This window comes from Drosophila suzukii, chromosome 3 (genome assembly GCF_043229965.1).
Source record: "Drosophila suzukii chromosome 3, CBGP_Dsuzu_IsoJpt1.0, whole genome shotgun sequence".
NCBI lineage: Eukaryota > Metazoa > Arthropoda > Insecta > Diptera > Drosophilidae > Drosophila > Drosophila suzukii.
The window spans coordinates 63,668,858-63,684,480 of NC_092082.1; the positions used below are offsets into that span (position 1 = coordinate 63,668,858).

A 15,623-nucleotide genomic window follows, 5' to 3' on the forward strand; every position below is an offset into this window, starting at 1 on the left:
GTTATGATCCAGTTTGAGCCACTTACGCCCTCGTCATCCAGCTGAATGTTGTCCACCGATAACTTGGCCGGCTGCTGTCCGGTAACGAAATACGCACGTGGCCCAAATGAGTTGGTGTCCGACCAGTAGAGGGCCTTCTCGAAGGGCCGTCCTCGGACGTCAAAGCTGCAAAGGGAAGAGCCGAGCGGAAACGTTAAAAGTTGCCTAAGTAGTTCCTCCCTCGTTATCTCCATCTAACGGCCGCCGGGGAAATGCAAAAAATGAGTAGAGGGGTAAAACCAAGGTATTGACGATAAGTTGTGTCAGCAATTGCCTCCCAGAGCATTTCAGATGTCGCAGCGAAGGTCGTAAATTTTAATGCGATGTGAAAGTTTTCAGGGGGCGTGACCTCGGGGGTTGACCTTATGCTTTGAGCATACAAAATGCTTCGTCTTTATGGGTTATATGATTTAATTCAATGTTTTCAGAAGGTCACTATTTGTATTCAGTGATTGCTATGCATTATTTGTACAGGTATGTGTGATTCGGTCAAAGCTTTATTTGAATTAAGTACACCCAAAACATTGATCTTGTGCGTCCATAAGGACTGATATATGGACCTAAACCAATTTTTGTTCCATTTCTAGCTATATATATGGAAGGCGCATTTTCAATAAAATGTTTTGTTATTAAAGTTCAATAAGGACTTGCTGTTTTCTTTTGGAAATAAAACTAAAATTTGTTTTCGGAAAATGTAGTGGCATCCGGCTTGATACTCTTTAGCACATTAGAGCATCAGCATAAAAAGTAGAATCAGACTAAAGCCATAAACCTGACACAATCTCACATATGGCTCTCCAGGAGAATGCTAAGTAGTCATAAAAAAAATGAAATGAAGGCACAAAACGAACGGCGAAAGCTAGAACATGCCACTTAACACTTAAGCTAGGCTAAACTCTGGAAAACTGCAAACATAGTAGCACACAAGGTGGCATGCTATTTATAAAGTCTACTTTAAAGCCTCGAGAGGGGCCTCTGAATAAACCCGGCAACTTATTGGACCGGCTTGGGCGGTTGTTTCTCGAGCAGGGCATAAATATTGAATGGTAAATTGTAAGAAACGACACGCTCGAAAGTGGCCTGGGCCAGAGTTTTAACGCGTCTACGAAATGACCCTTTTCCTGTGCCCGATGACCCGCCGAGCAAGGGTCGACAAAACGAACCCCGAGCATAAATTTGCACGCAACTAATTTCTTCCGTTTCGCATTATTTTCGCAGCCCAGCGCAACCCAGCAAACGTTTGCAATTTTGCGCATTAAAAAGCCTGACGTGCTATCTTTGGCGCTTTTATTGTATTTGTTAATGTCCGTCTGAGGACTTTGGACGTTCTGGAGGGTAGGTTGCCACGCCCCCGCCCCCAGCCCCATAGACCCCGCTCCGGATGCCCCAGCGACACGCCGTAAATGACTTGACGGTGGCAAAGCTTTCCCACAATTCTTTTCAAGACACTCGAAAAATATATATTGACTCTGAGAACATAACACTTTACAGTTTAATTTATAAAAATTTATTTTTTGTGAGCTATGCATATTTTGAATCATTAGCCTATCAGTATATAACTGAGGTTTGTATGTTATGTTTAGTCTTGTATTTTCTTTTACCCAGAGCTATTAAAGTATTTAGAAAACTTCAAATTAAAAAAATTTCTCATACGCCTAGTAAGCCCAGTTCCTAGTTATAAATTCAAATGCTTCTGTTTTTGTCATATAGGAGTATATTATCTGTCTTAGCATTCGTACAGTTAAGAATTATGTCTGGAAATAAAGGAAATTTATTGACAAATGAAATAACCAAATATTGCGTATACGACTAGTTAAACAGATAGAATTATGTATATCAGATTCAAATTTATTGACTTTGGAAGTTATTTGAAACTCTCTAATGATAAATAATTTGAATTTAGAGCAGCTATAATCTATATTGCTTATTTGACTTGTAGAGACGTGGAATATTTAATAACCAAGGTAAAAATCAAATAAGAGGTAAGCATATTTTCAGGATCCTTTTCTTCGAGTGCACCCTTCTAGTGACCCACACACCAGCACATCGTCTTTGCACAGTCATCGCCAGTTGTGTCCTTTTGTTGTTTCCGCTGTCGTCGTGCAGTCTGCGCTATCTGTGGGTCCTTGCCACGCCCCCTTCCGACCCTTCACCTCCCACCGCCCAGTTGCGGTTGGCGGAGCGGTTTGTCATTGTGCCGGCTGGCAGGATTCTTCGCGGCCTCCGCCCGGCGGCCGTATTGTTTGCGCCTTTAAGTGGTTTTTTATCATTTTGCCGCTGACACAATTTATATCCGGTGCTCATATTTCTTATGCTTATCACTGGTGCTCCTCCGATACGTTACCGCTGCCGCCGCCGCTTTCTCCTCTCCCCACTTTCTCCTTGGCCTTGTCATGTGTTTGGCCATTCCTCTAATTGTGTTCCAAGTGCAGTAAGCCATGCGGCGAATAAATTACGGATCCTAAGCCTTGCCCAAAGCCAGGGCACGTTCCCTAATTAGCCTAATTAAATATATGCGCGAAAATGTAAACATAACGGACTGCAGAGGGCGGGAGCTCCTTGGGAAAATTCCTTTTAAGAACTGCGCTCCAGGTTCGCGCTTTTCCTCGCTTTTCCTCGCATTCCCCGCCTTTCTCGCTTTTCCCGCTTTTAATTTTGCGCATTTGCAAACAATAGAGAAACGCCGAATAGTCAACAAAGGCGGAGGAGCAGTGGCGATAAGGCAAGGTGGACTGGAATGGAATGGGGTTTCCTTCCCATTCCGATCCCGTCACCCAAATATGGCCAGAATACGCCGGTCTTAGCCCGGCTTGCCCTCTGTTGACGTTGTGTTTTCTCGTTGTTGGCCTTAGGAAACAATAATGCCAAGTTTGCACAATGAGCAGAGCAGCAAAACAGCAAGAAACTCCCGGGGAAAGGACAGAGCACAGAAAAATAAACGCCAAATGCTCGGGCAGTAAAAATTGTAAAGCAGAAAAACAGGGGAGAAAGCGAGTGGCAGGGAGCAAAATAAAATGGGCCAGGCCAAGAAAAGAAGACAACATTGTGGCAGTTGCAGAAATGTTGACTGTCGTCGGAGACCGGTAAAAGGGAAAGGGGCCGCGGAGAAAGCGGACGAAGAAAGGCCACAAGCTGGAGAACGCGGAGGAGAAAGTCCAGAAAAAGTAGGAAAGCATGGGAGACAAGTGGACGCAACCACGCGACGTCCGCTTGAAGAGTTTGTTCTGCACTCCAAGAAAATACATTTATAAAAAATGATAATAACTTATAATTAATCTGGAGATACCTCCACCTTTGAGCAGAAGAAGCTGTTAGCCTTGCCTATAATCATCCTATTAGGAAACTTCTCTCATAAAACCAATTTGCAGTTTTCTCATTATTTTTTTCAAGTGCATCTGTCTCATTCACAATGGCTTTCTTCCACTCACCCATTCTTCTACTTTTTCTTTGTCGATGGTCTGCTTTTTTCCGACAATTAGTTGAGTTTTATTTATTTTGCGTTAATTGGTAGCACTTTATCTTGGGCCCAATGAATGAGCTGCGTTCTTTAAACAAATCCCGAAGCGGGGCGGACCTTGAACTGGACGTTGCATGGGTTTGGTAATTACGTTTTGGTTTTTTCGGTGGCTTGGCATAAACTTTGACCGCCACGCCCCCTCCCCTTCGAATTGGGTATTCGCAACCGACGATCCCCGCCCCGAAATCCAATATCAAAGCCAGCTTCTCATATTGCCATTTAATGTTTTTCCTTTTTGTTCGCTCCTCAGTTTGTAACGCTTACGAAATCCTATTCAGAAAGATTGCAAAAGGGCTAAGAGGGTGCCGGGGTGGGTTGGGAAAGCTCCCAAAAAAATAAAAAAGGACCGAAAACTTTTGCACTCACAATATCCATTGAATAATTTTATGACAATATGTGTCAGAGCGTGTCGGAGTGTGCGTGTGTGCCCGTGTGTGTGTCGGTATTTTCTGACAGTTTAAACAGATGCTGCTGTCGTGGGAACGTTTTTCGCCGAGATTCCGTTCCCGACTGCCGAATACTCATGACAGCTGACTGGCAAAGCTTTAAAATGTCGCAAACGTCAGGTTTCTTTTAACTGATTGAATCGTCCCTAATTCTGGACAACAAATTGATGTTGCAATTAAGAACAAATCTGTTTGACTTAAAAATTAATTAAGAAATGGGTTAAGTACTTTTAAAATATTGGATGTGTTCACATTTTATTATATTGATTGGTAGGTAATATATAATGGAAGGCCCTTATCATGTCATTTTTAAACAAATGGCTTTGTTTAAAAAGCTTTGAATTATTTATACTATTAGTTAATAACTTTGGCTCATATGGTGGAACTTATTTATAATTAAACATATTTTTGATGATAATCATGCGCGGGTCCACTGGAGGATATAGCGGATAAATCCCCCCTACTTGGATTAAAAAGTATATGTAATATGCATTTTATTCCACATTTTGTATTTATACTCAACAAATTTTTGTATATCCCCCACAACCAAATTCTCAATCCGCCCCTGATGGTAATTTTTTATTGTTAATTGTACAAAAAATTATCATTAGCGGCATTACTTAATTTAAAGTTAAAAAACTTATTTTCAAAACATGTTTGCTTATCTTTACTTGAACAAAATAACTCTACCTACTATCCTTTATTATTTTTTTCAATATTTTATAATTTATTTTCTCCCAGTTTTCCCATATAACTGAATCATATACTTGACCCCGTCCTATTATCCCTCTTACAGGGTACGTAAATTGTGGACTTCAACTATGCATCGCTTGACAAAAGGCAATAAACTATAAGGGCATGAGGGTCTGCCAGCACAGGACCCACTCTGGGAGGCTTATCCCCATCCACATCCACGTCCATGGACAAAATTAGACAGGTGAGAATAGGCTCCGCACATTGTACACTCGCATATTGTCTGGCGGCCCGTATCAAATTATGCATAAAGAAACCCTATCGCACGGGCGGGAGTTGCCGCGCTGAAGCGCCAAAAAGTATGCTCCGTAACTCGACAAAAGTGGCAACAAATTTAAAATTGGTTTCCACACAGGGCCACACACATCGGGCAAACAAAAGAAACGCAGCACCGGGAGAAATATGAAACAATAATAACACCGAAAAAGGGGCTGTTTACACGCCCCCATATATACACCCGAAAGTATGCAAATGGTTTTACTGCCCCTTTGTTTTTGTTTTGCTTTTCCTTTTTTCCAGTCGCCCTTTGTGTGGGTATTGGTGTTATTATGGAGCCATGCTGTGTAATATCTGTAAATTTCTTTTGTTATTGCCAACAACAGTTTTCCCTTGGCCCCCTCTCCAATTTTCCCGATCCCCCCGCCTTTCCAGCGAGCGGTGTTGACATTTGTTGGCATCATTCCACACATTGTTGCCGCTGGTGTTGGTTTTTGTTTGGTTTTCGCTCGATCTTCTTCTTAACTTTTACTATATAATTTGTAGCATATGAATATATGAAGGACCCGAGGAAAAAAGCAGGTCCTGCAGAAACAAAGAGCGCAAACAGCGCCGTTCTCGTTGTGCTCGGTGGCCAAGTCGAAATTTATGCAGTGTCGCCCAATAAATTCCGCAATAAATTCAAAATAAAACTTTCATCTTGGGCTTGCCTATTTGGGTTTCGGTGCTTCGTGAGTGTGGCCGCAGGTTAGGGTTTCGAGAGCCAAAAGCCCTTCTCGAGTCGGAGCACAGATTTTAATATTTTGATTGGGGTTAAAAATTAGCTCGAAAAAGGGTTCGCCGGTGATAGGATTTCTGACTCTTTTTGGCAAACAGATATGGGGTTCCAAATATTTTAATGTTGCGATATTTATAGTAAATGGCTTAGCTTCTAAAGCTAGGAATATTAATGAATCCTCTTTTTAAATCCTTTCACACATATACATGTTTCCATATGATGTACACATTTATTTTTGAGCGGAACTAAACAATAAGCAAATCAATTTAGGACAAAGCGGATTTTGCAACCATTTTATTGAGTTCAGTCATTTACCTTTCGGTCCATTAAAACGAATATAAATACTTAATTGGGGGAACTTAAAACAAGAACAGATTGTGCAAATATACAATGATGTTAAATTCACAGAATTTTCCAATTACGGCAAATTCCCTCCGTCCAATTACCGAAATCGAAGTCATTAAAAGTTAATCACGACGATGGAGAGAAGTTGGGTAATCGGGCTCTCGCCTTGGAATGCGCAATCAGGGGAAGGATTGGACCACCATTTCCGACTGTGACCAAGTGGTGAGCCGACAAAGAAAATCCCGACGTGGCATTTCTCTGTCGGCGGTGGAAACCAGAGCTTAGTGGCGGCCAAATCGATTTGCATGCGCCGCCTGCATTTCCGCTTTCACACACGCACACCCCACCCACACACTAGTGTTAGTACTCCCACACAATTGCATATACATTTGAAACTTAATTACAGTTTTAAATATACCATCTAACCTGAAATTCGCGCAAAGTGCGACTGCAGAGCCGCCTGCCGGTCGTAAAATGGCCGAAAATGCACTCGACTTAATTGCCTTTGGACCACGACTTTGGCCTGTCCTGTTTGCGACACTCAAAAAATATTCGGGGTACGAAATTCGTATTTAAATAAAAAGATCTGTTTCAAAACACACCTTAAGATAAATAAATATAAATATTCAGCTAAATATTCAGCTTAAACACTAAACACAATAAACTTATTATTATTTTGTAAGCTTAAATTAGATTAATAGGATAAGGCTATAAACTATTTTATAAGAATAGTCTCTTAGATTTTTACCAAAAATATTTGAGGTATATAAACATACGGAAATTAAAAAAAATATTTATATCCCTCAAATATTATTCCTTAAATTCCCAGATACTATTTTTATAATATAGTTTATAACCTTATTATCTTAAATTAATTTCCCCAATTCAATTTCAAAATTTTCCTTTCCGTGTAGCGGTTTCCTACTCGAGGCCGTGATTCTGCCATCTTCAGTCTCTCTTCGCTTCCGTTGCCGTTGGCCTTTATTGCCAGCCATTTTGAATACCATTTTGTGGTTTATTACTTTCGCGGCAGACCGGTTCTCAAGCAGCAGCCAAATACACACACGGCTCAACCTTTTCGAAGTGAATGCACTTTCGATTGCCCCCTCCGTCCGGATTTTCCCGCCGCCCGGCTCAGCCTGTATTTATGGGGCGGTTGGCAGGCGGCTGACGGCGATTATGGCAGTTAGCGAGGCACTCAGATTATCCGCTTTTGACAGCCAGTCCGCCGAGCTCAGTTCGGCTCAGTGGGGAAGGAGCAGGAGGAGCAGGAGGAGGGGCAGGAGCCGGGCAGAAGAGACCTATCCAATCCAATCCGACCCAGTGCTCGCAGTGAATTTAATTATTCATGCCACGGAACCTACGGATACCTGGCACCCAGCAGCCGGGCGTCCAGGCGAGCTTTAAAAATCAATTAACCTTGATTGTGGCCCTGGCTTAAAGTCCACCGTAACATCGATATTTACAAAAGGGGTTTTGGGGTATACTGGTTTTTTCCAGTTTTATGTTTGTTCGATTTTATTTTTCTATAAAAATCGTGTACTTTTTTATTTATAGCGATCGGATCACAAGGACTTAAACGTTTTATAGTTGTGGAATTTTTATAGTTTATTATATAATACAGAAATTAATAACACCACGTTAAAGTGTCCTTATTATAATTAAACATGTTATAAGTAGATGTCCAAAAGTATTTGAAATCAATGAATTAAAAATGTTTTTGTAAAATCATAATTGTACAATAGACAAAACCAATTTTGGTTTGTACCCATTCAAGTATAGGGTTTAAAAAAACAGTTTCACATAAAAACAATTTTTAAGTTAGGTTATCTACACACGGTTATCTGAAGGTCGAAGTTAAATGAACCAGTCTGAAACTACCGATAGGCATATTAATTTGAAATGCCTCATCTTACAATTTTAAACTTGTTAAAAAAACAAAGCATGAAATTAAGACTTAAAAGAAAACCTTTTTTTAACTGATACTTGTAGCAATTATTAACCTCTTTAATCTGATGTTAAGTCCATGATACGGCCTATATGCTATTAAAAACAGCTCAAGTGAACTTTAAATTAAATATACTTGTGTTTCCACCTGAGCCGCTCATCAAGTGCAAGTGCAGTTGATTTAATTTAATTTTTACATATTTTCATTGCTTTATTTCGGTTGATCCCAGCGTGAATCGCAGTCGCCAGGGAAACGGCGAGTGCATGCTCCCGTTTGCCTTTTGTATCCAGCTCCAGCCGAGGCCATTCCATTTCCTCCTGCCTTTTGTTTATTATGTAGGCTTTGTGGGGGGCGGTGGGCGTGGTCGTGGAGGGGCTGCCAATGCCATTGACGGCCTGCAATATTGAACGTGACAGTCGGCCTGTCGACCCACAGAGCTTCGTTTCGCTCCTCGCTCCTCGTTACAGGTGGCTGTCATGGCAAATGTTAATTTTAATAATGGAAGGGCAAGCAGCTCGCCCGGCCCCTGCTCTTTGGCCCCATATCGCCACGATTCATAACAAATAAATGTATAAAAATCTTATGAAAATCGCATTTCAAGGGTCAAAGTCAGCAGAAACAAATCCCAGCCAGCTATCCGGGGCATAAAAATGAACCCCAAGACCCGAAATAGCCTAACCCTAAAAAACTGTCTGCTTTCTGGCCAGTCAAACAACAAAGCAAAAGTTAACATTATAATTTTTAATATTTTTGCTTTTAGCCTCCTGGGCAGGACGTCGTTTTGTTCGGGGGCCTCGGCTTTTGGCTTTGTATCTGGGTGTAAAGCTGTCAAATGCAGGGAGCTGCTAGACAGGACCTTGCCGGGTATTTGGGCCGTAGGTGTGTGCGGCCCTTTGGAAATGCCTTTGGAAATGTTGCAAAGCCTGCCCCACAAAAAGGATGTACCACACTGAGGCAAAAAACAAGGCTTAAAGGGACTGTACTCATGGATGTGGTGCTTAAAATGAAGTGATTCCGAATCTTGCGAACTATAAAAGTGCTGTAATCTAAATCTGATTAGTTTTGGACACCATTTAGGGGTTGCTATTTAGACTAAAAATAACAATTGTTAAATTAAAACTACTAGAACATTGTGGTTATTCCATAAGCTATTGAATTGCTGACTTGTTTAAAATTCAACCAAAATGTCAGCCACTGAGGGGACGACCCTAAATGGTTCCTGCTCAAATTTTCGTGGCAGGTTGTCAACATTTTGGAACTTTACAATATGTTTTCTTATTTTATTTTTCGATTTTAGTTGTTTTCAAAAGTAATTTTAAGGCAAAAAACTACAATCATACTTTATAATTTGATTTTAAAGTAAATAATGTGTGCTTGCGATACTAAAATGTTACAAATCTGTCATGCCTTTTTTATAAAATGAGGTGACAACTTGAAGTGTTGGTGTGCTGAAAATTCTGAAAATGAATTGTGTAAGACTGATAAACAGCTGACCCTGTCTTCCCTCTCCTCTGCTCGTAATTTCTTTAAGTGCACTATCACTACAGTGGAAAACCTTGGGGGACCCCGTTCTGTATCCTATTTACCCGGCTCTCTCTTTCCGCCCTTCACATGCTGCTTTCAATTTCGGCGCCTTTTCGGTTTTAGCTTTTGGTTTTGATTCTTTCCTAAGCCCCATTCAGCTGCCCCTCAGTGTGTCCTTCGATTTCACGCAGAGCTGGCAATTTTCCGCCGCAGCCCGAGTCCTGGCTGGAGTTTTCCTTTGGAATCCTGCCCTTCGCTGCGCAGCTGTTGCTGTTGTTCTTGTTTGCGCTCTTGTTATTTATTTCCCTAAATTTCATTCCTATTTCTTGTTTTCCGTTCCTGCTTTTTTTTGTGTGCACCGACTTGTCCTGGAAGGGAAATCGAATTCGAATCACTTTCGGATATTTTTGGTTATAAAGTCGGAAATTTTTGCGACATTATTGTTTTCCACATTTTTCTAGTTTTCCGCTTTTCTGTTGTTCGCCTTCCTTGGTCCAAGCACTCACCTCCCTGCCTCATATTTTCCTCTTTGTCTGGTCTGAAATTTATTGCTTCCAATTGAGTGCACGAAGTGGCAAGAACAACAGCATCAACAAGGATCAGAGTCCTGGGCGGCAGGACTCGTGAACAGTTCGCGCTCGCCCTTGAGATACACGTGCGTTGGTATACGTGTGCACACACAGCTGTATTCGAGTTCGTATTCGTATTCGTATTCGAACCCATATCCATGTCGTTGTCTATGTCCTTATTCCCGAAAAGCCCGTCCACCCGCTGGCAACATATTGAAAAGGAAGCACATGTAAGCAAAATTGACAAGGCTAAAGGATATCGATGTCTGCTTATAATGTGCAACATATTAAACCTAAGCACACGTTCGCCAGCGAGCTCTATAAATAACAGCAGCAGGAGTTCGAGGACACTGCCGGGGGCTAGGGTGTGGATAAGGATGGGGCTGGTGATAGGATGTGGATGAGGGTGGAGCTCCTTCTGCCCCGCCCCCAATCAAAGTTGCCGCCAAAACAGTTTTCACTTTGGATGCCATTATTTTGCTGCCCCCGCCTTCACCCCGGATGTCCTTTGCCTCGGGCCCTGCGGCTAATATATGAGCCCTGGTTGGCCTGCCTGGCATGCCGTTGCTTTGTTTTGCTTTGACCCACTCCTGGAGCCATGTCCCGGCCCCTAGGACTCGGGACTCCAGGACTAGGCTCAGCTACACTTGGAGAAAATTGGTGCTGGGTTCCAGGGCATGGTTGGAAAATGTTGAAAAAGGGCCAAGAAACAACTATTATTTTAAAAATGAGGGTAACATGTTTTTTCATATAATTTAATTTCAAAATTATAAAAGTTTAGGAGTCTTTATCTGTTATGTTATCTTAGTATTTATTTAAGCTTTATCTAATAAGAAAATATTCTTTTAAATATCAAAAAACATTTTCGTAAATAAAACCCTTTCATACAAGAATTCATTTAATTGTTTTGTATCATCGCCCAGTGTAGTCTTCACTCGAACCAACTCCAGTTGAGTTGATATTGATGATGTTATTAAAATAATAAATTATTTGAAAATTATGAACTGCTGCCATTTCTCATGAAGCTGTCGGGTCGAATGAGTGGAGGGAGTTGCCACTGGAGGGGCTTATAAATCAAAGGTAGCCGGCGCAGGGACCTCAGTTGGCCAGCCCCGAAAAGGGCGGAACTTCTGTCAACCGCACAGACACACATCCACACATCCCCTACTTACACTTGGAATCTCAAAGAGACTATAAAATTAGCAAGTGGCTGCTAACCTGAATTCAAATTCGACTGCCTCGGATGGGGCACCTGCTTACCTGTAAAGTGGCTTGCCGGCGCTCTCACGGAACCAGAGCACCATGTACACCCGGTCGTCCTTCGCCTCCGGCTCGATGTCGCACGGCAAGGATGCGGTTCGTCCCAGAACGGCCTCCACGGCCACTGTGGAAACTGAAACGGAGAGGGGAAACACAATTATGGGTGCACTGCGGTAAAATAATCATATGTGGTCTAGAACAAGGCATGCGAGAATATTATAGCAGGGGAAGAAGGGATTTAGTAACCCATAGTTAGTTGTTTTTTAAAGAATTCAGATCTCTAATTGGGTTTTCATTTCAAATTATAAGTTCGTATGTAATAAACAGCTCAGTAAATCATTAAAGTTATGTGTAATTCATCATTGTGTTTTGTGAAATATAACCCACTTTGACAAATAGTAATATTCAATGTTCGATTTAATTATGAATTTATTAAATACTTTTGTTAATTTGAAAATTCGAAGGCCAAAATGAGGTTCAATTAAATTATACAACCTATGCTATTTATTCGTGTCGAAACATGGAAATGGGAGTGTTTATCGAAATTCTTTGACAAATTTCCAATCTTTCGTTAAATATAATGAATCTTTAGTATAAATAAAACACATTATAAAACAAACTGAATGTCAACCACTTTCTTTCATATGTTTCTTAAGTAAACTGCTTCGGCCAGAAATCCCTGACTCATTTTTCCCTTGGTGTATCATTACCGTTTCCACCCAATGCAATTGAATGAAACGACAGGTGGGGTGGCTCTTTTGAAATGTCATGACAAAACTATTGCCAAAGTCATTAACACAATATGAAAATGTCCTTTTTGCTCGGCGCCCGGGCTGAGCTTTTGGGGTGTGGCCACAATTACTGGGAACCAACTCGACTCGACGACTCCTTCGTCGATTTCCTAGCAAATGTCAACAAAACGCTGCCTTTTAAGTGTCACGTTGAGACTGCCGTCCCACAAACGCGGAGCACGCAAGGCCCCAGCCGCACGACAACCTCAAGGCAGGTCCTTTGAACCACCCAGCCATCCAACCATCGCACCACCCAACTACCCAGATCCTTTCAACCACCCAGCTCCTTTCAACCGCAATAGCCGCTGACGTTCATCGTTGTACTCGCATAATCACAACCAAGTACGTGAGTGGGAATATTAATGCCAAATTGAAGCCAACGACAACGATGACGTCGACAATGGTGATGACGATGGCGATGGCGATGGCCGGTCTGCGATTTCAGGACGGCCTCATCTTTTGCATTTAAACTGCCAATTGATGTCACTGAAAACAGAGAAATGCCGAGGGCATCGTCGTCGTCGCTTCCGGATGGCTAAAACTCATTCCCAATCCAATCTAGACCGCCGATTCCCCACTCCCACTCCCATTCCCATCCAATCCGGGGAAATGACAATGGATTAAAGTTGGCCGGCTGGTTTCCAGTTAAAGCCCCTAATTGTCCTTTGGCGTGAGAAGGATCAAAGCGCGGGAAGTGGGCGGAACTTGGATGTTTAGTCAGTTCTGTCGTCACAAGTCCTAAATTAATAAGAGAAACATGAGCTGCAAATGCACGGCCGTCAATCAGCCGGATGAATAAAACATTAATTGCCATCAAAGAGTTGTGAGTGAGTAGAATTAATTGATTAAGAACGGCTCAAGTGTGACGTCGGATAGAATTTATTTTGTTTGAGGAGAGCGATGCATTCTCTTTCAAATCTTTCAACCTCGTTTGTGCCCCATAAAACGGTCCACATGCCGCAGGAATTTTAATGTCAATCGAATTCCCCACGCAAATCAGAAAAGACATTTGCCAGCGATTGACGCCCGACACACTCATACGAATCGATTTCGATGCGGAAAATTGAAAATTCAATTGCTCACCTGTCCGGCTGTCAAAACCCAGAAACTCAGCACATCCATCATGAACCTATTTTACAGCCTGGTGCTCATTAATACCCAAAAGGGAGCCTCACAATCGTGTTACGCGTAATTTAATTTCGGCAGCCCCAAACGAGTGGAGGAATAAAAATGCGGGGCGGAAGGGGCGAAGGCTCGGCTTGCAGACGATGCCAAAAATTGTTGACATTTATTTAATATGCGCACGTTTTATAGAAAAGCAATTCCCAGTCGGATAATTTATGGCACACTACAGAAATTTGCACATGAAAACGCCGACCCAGAGCCGCCCACCGAAAAGCACCGCCCACGCTGGAAAACTGAATGACAAACGGACAAAAAGACAAACAGACCGTCAGGCATTCAGACAGATATATGTGTGTCATATATGTTAGTACATCGTGTTCTTGTGTTGGTGCGCAGCTACAGCTGTATTGGTGAGTGGGCTGTCGCCGAACATGGTAGCAATTTTCGTGCGTTTGTAATTCCCATGTAAGATGTCAAATGCTCGACGAGCAGACGGAGTTAGGCCCCCTATATCAGTCGACTGGAGCTTCTGCACCGAGCGAAACCGCATTGAAGTTAGGGCTTCCACTAAAAGTCTTATGTTTCCATTGTAATTAGGACATTTTAAGTCCACTTTTGCTGGTAGAACATGGGCCTAATTGTCCAACTTAAATTTATAAAGATAAGATAAAGTAATTTCCTTTTAAATGAAGTAAGATTCTCTCTCAAATCTAATAGTTTTTGATCAAATCGTTCTTTAATCATTAATTGATTTAATATGGAAAGTCTTATATTTTTGGCCATTTTGCCAAATATAGTTTATAAAAACAGGCCATATAAAAGTGGATCGTGGACTTAATAAGATCATATCGTAATTATAGTCTTCAATATATTTTATATTTCACTCTTTCTTTTTCAATTTTATCTTATGTGTTATATTTATTTATAAAATAACTATCATAGTATGATAAAATTGTCTTATATTAAGGATCTTTTATTATAGCCTTCAATATCTTTAATGTATTATACTGTTTCTTCTTCAATCTTATCTCATGTATTCTTTTTTTTATAAATTTAGTGGTTTGGAATTAAGGGTGCTAGTCACAAAATATTACAAAATCGAAATCTATTTTTATTTTTTTTTTATATTTACTGCACTAGTTCCAAAACCCAATTTGGAAACTATAAAGAATCGTATTTAAGTGCTAACAAATTGATCGATATTATATTATATTATTATCTGATGAGCTACCATAATGTTAGAGACATTTTTTCCCAGTGTCCTGGGCCTGTTCCTGTCGCTGTCTCAGGGTCCCAAAGGCGGGCGGGCTGTTGCAGCAAATTGACATAATTTGTGATATGCGCCTCCGTCGCCGCCTCCGCCATCTCGTCAGCGAGTCCTTCGCCCGTTCCCGCTCCCGCTCCTGCTCCTGCTCCTCCTTGATGTCCTTTTCCAGCTCCATCATCCCGCCGCTCGTCATCGTCAACGTCGCGCAAGCGTAAGTGTGTAATGAGTGATTTGCCCGTGGGGCTCCCTGGGGAATCGAAGGGGGGATGGCTGGGGGACTCCTATCCCAGCCCATCCGCAACCACGGAATCAGGCAGCCAAAACCAACTGCCTGGATTTTGGACAAAGTGGCGCGTGCTGCGGCTTAGGTGGCAAGCTGCTTCTGAGGTCACCGGATTGGGCTGCCACAAGCGGCAACAGTTCGGTTCAGATAGACAAATGTCACTCCACCCAGTCGCGTGTGTGTCGTCGGGCAAATATGTGCCAGAGTTCGTGCAGGCGGCCAAATAGGTCAATTTGGGATTATAAGTGCAAATCGAAGGCGAACTATTTTTGGGAAATTGATTTTAGAGACTGTGAACACTATAATTCGTTTGTGTTTTTCAAGATTGGGTGGCTGTCTCTTGTTTCGTTTGTCAAATTAAATTAGTTTGCCTAACTACTAGACACTTGGATAAATTGATGTAATTCGTTGTCATTATCCTTAAGTAGTTAAACATTTCATAAACAGTCATGATCAAATATAATACGTTTTATTATCAAATTGAAAATATTATCGCTTCGTTATAATGTGGTTTAGATGTCTAAGCTTTGCCACACAATGCAATTTAATCTTCCCCTAAAGCTATCCTATGAACATATGCTTCAATTTGAACGATTTAAAACTAGTTCAGAAACGGCTCTTTGTCCTGCCATTCTAGTCAATACCCCTCCCTTATTGTCCTTTGTTTGATGTCAATAAAAAGTGATATTCAAGCATGTAACCTTTACCTACATTAACGACATTTCGCACACATGCACAGGGGAAACACCAAAGCAAACATCT

General features: G+C 41.6%; 1 protein-coding gene across 2 annotated transcripts in view; it reads right to left on the minus strand.

Moving 5' to 3' along the window:
- The window catches only part of side-III (sidestep III), a 106,814-nt gene that overhangs the window by 32,439 nt on the left and 58,752 nt on the right, over positions 1 to 15,623 (minus strand). For both annotated transcript variants that reach the window (XM_036819043.3, XM_036819042.3), the window contains exons 3-4: positions 11,396 to 11,528; positions 27 to 165 (exon numbers count right to left, since the gene is read on the minus strand). In XM_036819043.3, the coding sequence (XP_036674938.3) occupies positions 27 to 165; positions 11,396 to 11,528 (272 nt within the window). The remainder of the gene's footprint in view (positions 1 to 26; positions 166 to 11,395; positions 11,529 to 15,623) is intronic.